We start from the raw sequence: 10,467 nt of genomic DNA on the forward strand, positions 1-10,467 counted from the left end.
TTACAAAATTAAAAAAATTGCCAACTGAAGATTAAGGAGCAAAAATAGAACATTTGTTATCAGTATTAAGTTGATAATTGCATGTGGTTATATATGAGGATATCGCTATTAGGCAAATACACACTTATCTAGGGGAAAGGGTCTTCATGTATGTAACTTACCTCAACTTGTTCAGAAAAAAGTGTGTTTGTGTATGCATGAAGAGAGGGCATACATGATAAAGCAAATGGGGTAAAATACTAACAATAGGTGACTCTAGGTAAAAGCTATATATGAGTTTTTGTGTTATTTTTATTTTTGCAATGTTCTGTAAATTTTCAATTATTTCTAAACAAAAAGTAAATAAAAGATGACATGACAGTGTGAAACATGTCACAATCTGGGTTGGGACAAAGCCCAGTAGTAGGACAGGGGAAAAATCCATTAGCTTTGCCTGTGGGTGGGTGTGTCAGGGAAGGCTTCACGGAGAAGTTTCAGGAGAGACTTGAAGGATGCCGTCTTGACAGAGATGTGTGAGGCACTGGAGCATCTGACTGAGGTGGGAGCAGGACAGGTTGCAGGGAAGAACTGTAAGGTCCCATCCATCCTGAAAGTCTGTTACAGAATGTAACACTATATGTGCTCTGACCCAGCAGGGTTCCCCCTCCTCAGACGGTGAGTGTCACCAGTGTGACCAAGGGCACTGCTCCCTGCCCCTCCAGCCAGTCACACATTCCTTCTCAGTGCCAGGGTTCAAGGCCCGGGGACCTTCAAGGGAAGGACTCCCGAGGGAGGGACCTGCAGCCTGAAGTGAGCAGGGCTCGGCAGGGCCCTCGTGGTTTGCTCTCCCTATAAAGGTTCAGCACTTCACCCACCTCAGAACTCTCTGCAGAGGCAGTAGCTCTGAGTCTCCACTTGGCTGGGAACTCTCAGCTCCTGGCATCTGTGAGGAATGAAGGAGGGAGCTCTCCGTGCTGTGAGGAAGGTTTTTCTGAGTCTGAGACAAGATCTGAGTGTGTGGGGAGCCATGATGCCAGCTCAGGTCTGGTCTTGGTCTCAGAGATGGGAAGTTTCAGAGAAAGGCGCCCATGGCCCCTTAAGGATTTGTAGCATTGGATAGAGGTGGGGGCTATTCCAGGAGGTTCCAGAATGTTCATAAGCCCATCACTTTCCATTTGAGGTTTCCTTACTCAGAAAGTTCAAAAAGCAAGGATGGAAGGAAAAGATGGACAAGCCAATGACCTTGTGCCTCTCCTTTCCCCTTTGGGGCCGGGGGTGGGGGGGGGCCAGATTCCGTCTCCTGCTGTTCCTCTCTTTGGCCAGCAGAGGGCCGAGTGCAGGTCAGTCACTCAGGAGCCGCAGTTTCTTCAGCTCACCTGAGGTGTGCAGTGGAGCAGAAGGAGTAGAGCTGGGCTGAGGTCCTGGGCCAGAGGGGAGTTATGTAGATGCAGAGAAGCCACACTTTGCAGCCGACTTGAGATGCGGCCTGGGTGCTGACTGCTGGCCTCTCTGGTCTGAAGCTAAGGCATGTCTTGGGGCTGCACTCTGTGCCTCTGTGTGGCTTAGGAGGCTCAGGGAGCCGTGATAAAGACTGTGCTCCCTTCTAGCTACTCCTACTGCTATGGCCTTGGCCCAGGGATTCCCAGAGGGAGCTGGGTGGTCAGAGCTGTGTCCAGGGAATATCCTTCTTTAGTCCCCATCCTCACAGTAGGTGTAATGATAGTTTTCACTTTTAATTAATTGAGCAGAAGAATGCAAGTGTTAAGCCTGTACTAGACTGTGGGTCAGCTAGTCATAGCAGAGAGGATCCTGACCTCTGGGGCCTCATAGCGCAGTGCTGAACTGGTGAAGTGGGCAGGGGCTGGGATCTGATGACCAGGAAGGCTGCTGTCAGCTGTACCAGACTATTAATGAGAATTATCTTCACATCCTCTAGCAGCGACCCGTTCTCCTGAGACATTTTGGGAGAGCAAAACCTGCGCTTCTTTCCTCTTTCCTGCCTAGAAGCATCAAGGAAAGTTGAAAGAAAGAAAAGAGAAAAGAGAAAGAGAAAGTTGTGGTGAAGCAAGTGGTGAGTTATAAACCAACCCAGCGTCCTCTCATCTGAGTCACTTTTAAGCTAAATGGACCCCAGTCATGGACAGCAAGAGGAGTGTCCCCACCACTCTTGACTGCTCTGACTCCAGCTACAGCCAAGGAGATTTCCAGTGAGAACTTTGAGGCTTTTCGGTCCCACCCAGGCACAGCAGACATGATCTTCTGAACACAGAGAGAATGTAGTGCTCCTGATGACTCTTAAGGTGGTGGCCAGAGCAGTGATGAGTCTAAGATTTTCCCCTTCTTGTAAGCTGAACAGTTAGCCTGCCACAGTTTCATAGACGCTGGCAGAAAATATGAAACTCCTGACAGTGAGACAAAGAAATGTATTATTCACATTCATAGCAGTAGCCAGAGTACCAGCATTTTCTTGTGCTGCTTCCCTGAGTCCCATCCCCACAGGGTGACGTGAAGAGGGCCAGGAAAACAGTTGCAGATTTAGTCTGTTTGCCAAGCAGCTCGTAAATTGGGCTCGTCAAGCAACTACAAACCTTTTCAGAGAGTATAGTTTATTCTCTTTGGGGCTGAGTATGAGGAGGAACTCTGCGCTTAGAGAATCTGAATCTTATATAAAGGGCTGAGACCATGCCTGCCCTTTACTCTTAGTTCCAGAGGCTACATCCTGATGCAGACTTGAGATGTGGTTGGGTGCTGATTTCTGGCCTCTCCAGGCCAAAAGGAAGCACAATCCATTGAGAGTTAATATCTCTGTCTTCTAAGGATGTTAGTGCTACAAAGTCTTTGAATATGTAGCATGGAACAAAGGCTGTCAGTGTCCCTGTTCATAGATGACCCATAGAGAATTTCTCGCCACTTTGCAAGTTGTTCTCACCTGTGAACATTAGCCTAGTTTTTACTATTTTAAGAGCCATACGGGGTATTGGTTAAGAAGCCTGGGTTTATATCCTACAAATTGGAGAGGATAGTAATTTTAACTTCATAGTGTTCTAATGATGATTAAATGACACATGTCAAGTTCCTAGAAAAGAGTTTGGCACATTGTACGTGTTCAACAAATGCTAACAATTGTTAATTGTTGTTATTTACACTTTCCCCAAGAGTGCAGGGAAGGATTGATGACTGGGCTTTAGAAGCAGATACTCACGCTGACCAACTGGTGAGTAGTAAGATGCGGTTTTCTCAGCATCACCAAAGTCATAGACCAGAGGAATAGCTGGGCCATTGTCAGTCTGACAGCTCCCTGATCCGTACTTCACTGGGTATTTCTGCAGGGACCCAAGATACAGGTTGTGTGAGGACAGTAGAGAAGCTGCCACATTGGGAATTTGGGGATTTAGAGCCTTCAGGTGTCAATATGCAGAAATCAGTCTAAATAATAGTGACTCCTCCCTCTCCCCCCACCCCATAGCTAGGTTCCTAACTAGCTTCAAGCCCCTTGTCCTTCTCCCTCTCTACCCCCTCTCTCATCCTCCATAGGCCTCATCCTGTGCTCAGCTCAGCTTCCTGAGAGAGGTAGCACATGAGTTCACCTGACCCACAGGTGGAAGAAACAACCAAGCACAAGCACCTGCTAGTGACACAGAACCCAGAGGAGACTTACTTTTCACCCCAGACACTTGGCTCTCTGTTCACCAAAAGAAGTGTGAACAGCCTGCAGCCCCATACACCCGGTAGAGTCCAAACAGATTGTGTCCCAGATTCGGGAAGAAGCTCGTGTTGGTGCGGTACCTCAGCAGGGAGCTGTTCCTCCAGTGCTGCAGGGGGCGCTTGTTGGGCACATGCCACATGCCCAGGTCCCGGGCCTGGATGTCATAGTAACCAGGGTTCTGCAGAGCAACACACACACTGATCCTGAACAGCCCAGGAGGTCCCACTAACCAAAGACCCACACATGCAGTTCTCAGTTGAGCTGAGAGCTCTGGGCTCCAGGGGGGCAGGTGGCAGCAACGCTCAGACACCTGCCATCGCCAGCAGACGATAAGGCCCCACCGCCCAAAAAGACCCGGTGGGAGAAAGTCGTGATTCAAGACATGGACTTTTTTCCTTCTTCTTCTCCAGCCCTACCTCCTCATCCCCATCTCCCACCCTCCCTTCCACACGCTCTGCTCCAGCCACACTCAACTCTCCACCCTTTCCCAGCTGGGTGGTCAGTGCCACCAACCTTGTATCACTGGTGGACGCCTCTACAGACCCAAACGTGTTGGCCCAGTTGCCGTCCCCCTCTGGGCAGTCTGCCGTGCTGCCCTGCTGACTCGACCAGCGATCACCTACCATGCATTTCCCAGGAATGTGGCTCTCGTGCACACTGGCCACTAGGGTCCAGCCGCCATCCCCAGAGGTCATGTCACAGAAGGTCTGGTAGATGACGCCATTCTCAGTGTAGAGGAAATACAGGCCATCTGCGGACGGAACCAGCCTAGAGAGACCGTGTCTGTGAGTACAGGGTCCATTTCAGGCTCCAAAACCAGAAACACCCTGGGAAGTCAGAAATGTATCCTAGAGGCTCCCACACATATCCATTTGTTGGTGTAGGGAATCCCTGTGCTGGTGAAAGGGAAGCTGTTTCCAGTTCTTCCTTTGAATACTTGACCCTTCTCTGCCTCTTCTTTTCCAGGGGAATTTGTTGCAGGATTTGTCCAGTTCAGGGTGTTTAATAATGAGAGAGCAGCCCAATGCCCTGTGTGCTGGAATGAGAGTCACTGGCTGCAACACTGAGCACGTGAGTTTATTTATTTATTTATTGGCTGCGTTGGGTCATCGTTGCTGCAGGCAGGGGCTTTCTCTAGTTGCGGCGAGCAGGGGCTACTCTTTGTGGTGGTGTGTGGGCTTCTCATTTCGGTGGCTTCTCTTTGTTTTGGAGCACAGGCTCTAGGTGCGCGGGCTTCAGTAGTTGTGGCACGTGGGCTCAGCAGCTGTGGCTCGCGGGCTCTAGAGAGCACGCTCAGTTGTTGTGGCGCACGGGCTTAGTTGCTTCACGGCATGTGGGATCTTCCCAGGCCAGGGCTCAAACCTGTGACCCCTGCATTGGCAGGCGGATTCTTAACCACTGCGCCACCAGGGAAGTCCCAAGCATGTGATTTTTGAGACGATATACGGCCTGGTGTGTTTGTGTGTGTGTATGTGTGTGTGTGCACACCCACCCTATGGAGTATGTTGATGTGTTTCTCCATGGCTTGCATTTTTACTTTTTTGCTGGTATTTTGTAGACATAATTTTTAAATTGTTACTATTATTTTTTAATTGAGATATAATCGACATATAACATTATATAAGTTTCAGGTGTATAACATAATGATTCTATATTTTTATATATTGTGAAATGATCACCATAAGAAGTCTCGTCAGCACCCACCACCACACATAGTTACAAATTCTTTTTTCTTGTGATGAGAACTTTTTTTTTTTTTTTTTTTTTTTTTTGCGGTACGCGGGTCGCTCACTGTTGTGGTCTCTCCCGTTGCGGAGCACAGGCTCCGAACGCGCAGGTTCAGCAGCCATGGCTCACGGGCCCAGCTGCTCCGCGGCATGTGGGATCCTCCCGGACAGGAGCACGAACCTGCGTCCCCTGCATCGGCAGGCGGACTCTCAACCACTGCACCACCAGGGAAGCCCGATGAGAACTTTTAATATCTACTCTCTTAGTAACTTTTCAATGTACAATACAGTATTGTTAACTATAGTCACCAGTCTGTACTTTATATCCACAGGACTAATTTTATAACTGAAAGTTTGTACCTTTTGACCACTGGACATAATTTCCTGTATTGAAGTGCAATTTATCTGTATCCTCATGTATGATTAGTACTTTTATGTTGTGTTTAAAAAGTATTTCCAGGGCTTCCCTGGTGGCGCAGTGGTTGAGAATCCGCCTGCTGATGCAGGGGACACGGGTTCGTGCCCTGGTCCGGGAAGATCCCACATGCCGCGGAGCAACTGGGTCCGTGTGCCATGGCCGCTGAGCCTGTGCGTCCGGAGCCTGTGCTCCGCAACGGGAGAGGCCACAACAGTGAGAGGCCCGCCCCGTGTACCGCAAAAAAAAAAAAAAAAAAAAAAAAAAAAAAAAAAAAATATGGGCATAGGACTTGAGTAGACATTTTTCTAAAGAAGATATAGAACCAGCCAACAAGCACATGAAAAGATGTCCCACACCACTAATCACTAGGGAAATGCTAATCAAAACTATGAGATACCACTTTTCACCCTTAGGATGGCCTTTATAAAAAAAAATAATAAACAGAAAATAACAAGTGAGGAAGACCCAGGAATTTGCATTTCTATCAAGCTCCTAGGTGATTCTGATGCTGCTGGTCCGGGAACCACACTTTGAGAACCACTGTCCTAGAATTTCTTCTCCCTAGTTAGGGTCCTATATCAGATTGTTAGAGCTACTGTAGCAAAACACCATAAACTGGGTGGCTTAAACAACAGATATTTATTGTTTCATAGTTCCGGAGGCTGAAAGTCTGAGATCAAGGTGTCAGAAGGGCTGGTTCCTCCTGAAGGGTGTGAGGGAGAATCTGTCCCATGCCTCTCCCCTAGCTTTTGGTTGTTTGCCGCCAATCTTTGACGTTCCTTGACTTGTAGTTGTATCACCAGAATTCTGCCTTCAACTTCACGTGATGTGTCTGTCTCTGTGTCCAAATATTACTTTTTCATAAGGACACCAGTCATATTGGATTAGGGCTTACCCTAATGACATATCTTAATGTGATTTTCTCCAAAGACTCTATTTCAAATTAAGGTTCTATGCTGAGGTACTGGGGATTGGTACATCAACATCTTTTGGGGGGACACAATTCAACCCATAAGAGGTCCCTTATATATTTTGGTCTCCATATGGCTGAACAATTCACTCAGCAGCACATTAAGCCTTATCATAGGCAATTCTATCCTTTCCCTTTCTGCAATCCTGTCCTGGCCTCAGCTGCTTTTTAATTGTAGGATGCCTTTGTCTTCCTTTATATGTTAGGCTTGCAACAGAGTTGGGCTTCTGGTTCCACTCTCTTGGCATTTTAGGGGAGGAGTACTCCCTTCTTTGTACATTATTTCTGCTCCTTTAGCACTAAGAACAAACCACAACCCATCACAGTGGGACCATGAGACAAAACTGTATGTACAGAAACCAATAACTCTCCCCTTTATTTAAATAACAAGTTAGAAGACATAATGGAAGAAAAGATCCCATTTATCAATACAATAACAATAAAAAATTTGGGGATAAATTTAACTAGTAATGTGTGAGATCTAGATGATGAAACTATAAACACCAAGATTTTTTTTTTTTTTTGTGGTATGCGGGCCTCTCACTGTTGTGGCCTCTCCTGTTGCGGAGCACAGGCTCCGGACGCGCAGGCTCAGCGGCCATGGCTCACGGGCCCAGCTGCTCCACGGCACGTGGGATCTTCCCGGACCGGGGCACGAACCCGTGTCCCCTGTGTCGGCAGGCGGACTCTCAACCCCTGCGCCACCAGGGAAGCCCACCAAGATATTTTGGGGAGGAAAATGGTTCAGTCCTGGAATAAGTAGGGTGAAGGTGCCAACAAAGCAAACTGACAGATGTTACACGGAGCCAACCTGTCATGATCTCCACAGTTAAAGTAGCCAAGTCTTCTGAAACTGTTTCCTTTGATAACCCACTCAAGTGCATATAACAATGATAATGCCATGTGGGATTTTTAGGAATTCTTTATATGCTCTAGATACAGCCTTTTATTCATTATGTGTGTTACAAATTCTTTTCCCATTCTGGGCCTTGCCTTTTCACTTTATGGGTTTTTGATAAACAGAGGTTCTTAATTGTAATGAATTGCAATTTACTGTTCCTGTTCCTTTTGTGTCTTATTTAATAAATTTTTCCTTATTCCCAGGTCATGAAGATACTTGTGGGGTATATTCACAGGTATCTTTAACTGTGTAATATTCTAAAAGCACTGTTGTTTTATGTTTCACATAAAAATCTGCAGTTGAGCTGTAATTGACTTTTTTCTTTATTGAGAGGTAGGAGTTGCTTAATTTTCTTTTCCATTTTGATTTCAAATCGTCCCAGCACCCCTGTGATTGATTTACTGTTATTTTCCCCACTTCTTTGCACTTTCCCGATGGGTGGTTTGGTGCCCACTTGCTTTCTCCACTTATTTTCTCTCCACATCTTCATGTCCTTAGAATGTCCTATCCATGGAAATCCAGTCTGGAAGTAAGGGAATTTCACAAAACTGGGTTCTCCTTTGGGCTGGCAGGAAGACCATTTAAAATGGGTAAGAAAAAGAGACTCCAGCAAAGGCCCAGAAATCATCTCCCCAGTTTTGGAGCCTGCAGTGTGCTGAAGGTTCTCTGCAGCTCAGAGACATCCACTCTGAGGCAGGGTAGACCCTGCTGCCAAGAACATCTTAGCACAGCTCTGTTACCTCCACTCCATTGAACCACTAACTTGAAGGAATTATCGCTCCTAAGAAAGTAACTCGTGGACACTGACCCCTCTCCTGGCAATGAAGAAAACAACAGAAAAGAGATTCTGGTCATTGTCATTGAAAAAATATAACCAAGGTGCAGAAAGTGTCCTAGTGATCACTTTTATTTCCCTTTCTCTTTTCTAGGCGTGAAACCCCAAAGGGAAAGGGATGGGAGACTTAATGATCAACCAAGAACAGCCCATGAATTTTCCTTCCAAGGGGTGGAGGAGCGTTCTCTTACTCTCTCCCTTCTTCCACCAGCTGTTTGGAATGCAGATTTTCCTGCTAAATTGGGATCCTGTGATTGTCTTGCAGACCCTCTGGGGATTGCTGCTGTGTCCTTTAGGTGGAAAACCCGTGTTGCTTCTGCCCACATCCTTTGCCCAATGGAGACAAGGATTTTGGTTTTCTCAGGCTAAGCAGAGAATCACAGACTTGGAACTTGTCATAAAGTTCATTTACTTCAATGGGAAAAATATAATGTTACAAAATTTAAAAATTTGCTAATTAAAGATTAAAAAGCAAACATTTAACATTATTATTATTTACTATAAATATATAATATTTTAAATATTTAGAGCACATATTTGTAGAGCACATTTTACTAAATATAAAAGTCAAAAACAGGGCTTCCCTGGTGGCGCAGTGGTTGAGAGTCCGCCTGCCGATGCAGGGGACACAGGTTCGTGCCCCGGTCCGGGAAGATCCCATATGCCACGGAGTGGCTGGGCCCGTGAGCCATGGCCACTGAGCCTGCGTGTCCGGAGCCTGTGCTCCGCAACGGGAGAGGCCACAACAGTGAGAAGCCCGCGTACCGCAAAAACAAAAACAAAAGTCAAAAACATCAATAAAAAAGGAAAAATTTCAGGCTTTGACACTTCAGGAAGCTTTGAAGACAATAGTCTCCCAGATATTTAAAAACAAAACAAAACAAAACCTCAAGAGCAGCTTCTGTGAGAAAGATATAAAATAATCTTTGGTCCAGAAATGGGTGGACTTCAGCACTTTACTTGAAGGATTTACTTGGAGCCCTACATGCATCTCCAACAGAACCCACACGAAGCCTGCAAAGCTCTTGTTTCTAAGGAACAATAAGTGAAGCAAATACAGTATGAGTTCTATGACAATTCAGGCAGCGCATAAAAAAAACCAAACGTAATGTCCCTTCCTGCAAGATATCAAGGTCTCCGCTTCATCTCAAACAACTGATGCCAGGGGCAGAATCTGGTTTACCTAGATGCAAGAGGCCACTGATACAAGACAAAGTGTGTTTTCTAAATGACTTCACAGTAAGAAAAAAAAAAAAATCCAGGATTTTCAAGGTGGGGAAAAGTTATAAGAGACTCCCTCCACATTGACTAAATATCTGCGGTAAGAGCAATCAGAACTAATCGCTATCCCTTCTCCCAATGTCAGGGAGCTGTAGAAAAGGCTGCCTTGTTGCTCAACAGAGAAGGAAAGAGAAAAAAAAAACACATATATATAGATATGAGAAGATTAGTCTCAACATAGATTTACACCCCATTCACTGGATCAAAACAAATTATAAAACCATCATACTTATTTCCACAATATGCTCAAAAGTATGTACAGGCAACCAGAAACTATAAGTCTACATAGAAAGTTTGAAGAAAGATAAATGAATTGCTAGAAAAGTAAGATATAGTTTTAAAAAGTCAATTAACATCTATTATTAATATCATTTTACATGAAAGACATTTTAATAACAACAAAATAGAAAGGACATAATCACAGAGTAAATATAGTTCTTTACCTTGAATACATCTAATTGAGTGGAAAATCCACATTTTTGTTCTTATATTTTTTATGATGTATGCCAACCCCTGGAAACTGTCGTGACCTGCCACCATCTTTAGAGGGCAACTTGTGAATCTCTGATTTAGTAAAAACTCCTCTCAGGATCAAAACTTTTGACATCATTCATACCCCAGATCAATGAGTTCTCTGAGAAAATATATTT

General features: G+C 45.4%; 1 protein-coding gene across 1 annotated transcript; it reads right to left on the minus strand.

Moving 5' to 3' along the window:
• Positions 1-1,320: 1,320 nt before the first annotated feature.
• Positions 1,321-8,452, minus strand: ITLN1 (intelectin 1; the record flags this gene model as incomplete). The annotated part of the gene is made up of 5 exons (XM_082657402.1): positions 1,321-1,355; positions 3,182-3,302; positions 3,705-3,863; positions 4,195-4,453; positions 8,442-8,452. 5 exons carry the CDS (start codon positions 8,450-8,452, stop codon positions 1,321-1,323), a joined length of 585 nt encoding a protein of 194 aa, XP_082513528.1.
• Positions 8,453-10,467: the final 2,015 nt, after the last annotated feature.

Source organism: Grampus griseus (genome assembly GCF_964374135.1).
Source record: "Grampus griseus genome assembly, chromosome: 1".
Taxonomy (NCBI): domain Eukaryota; kingdom Metazoa; phylum Chordata; class Mammalia; order Artiodactyla; family Delphinidae; genus Grampus; species Grampus griseus.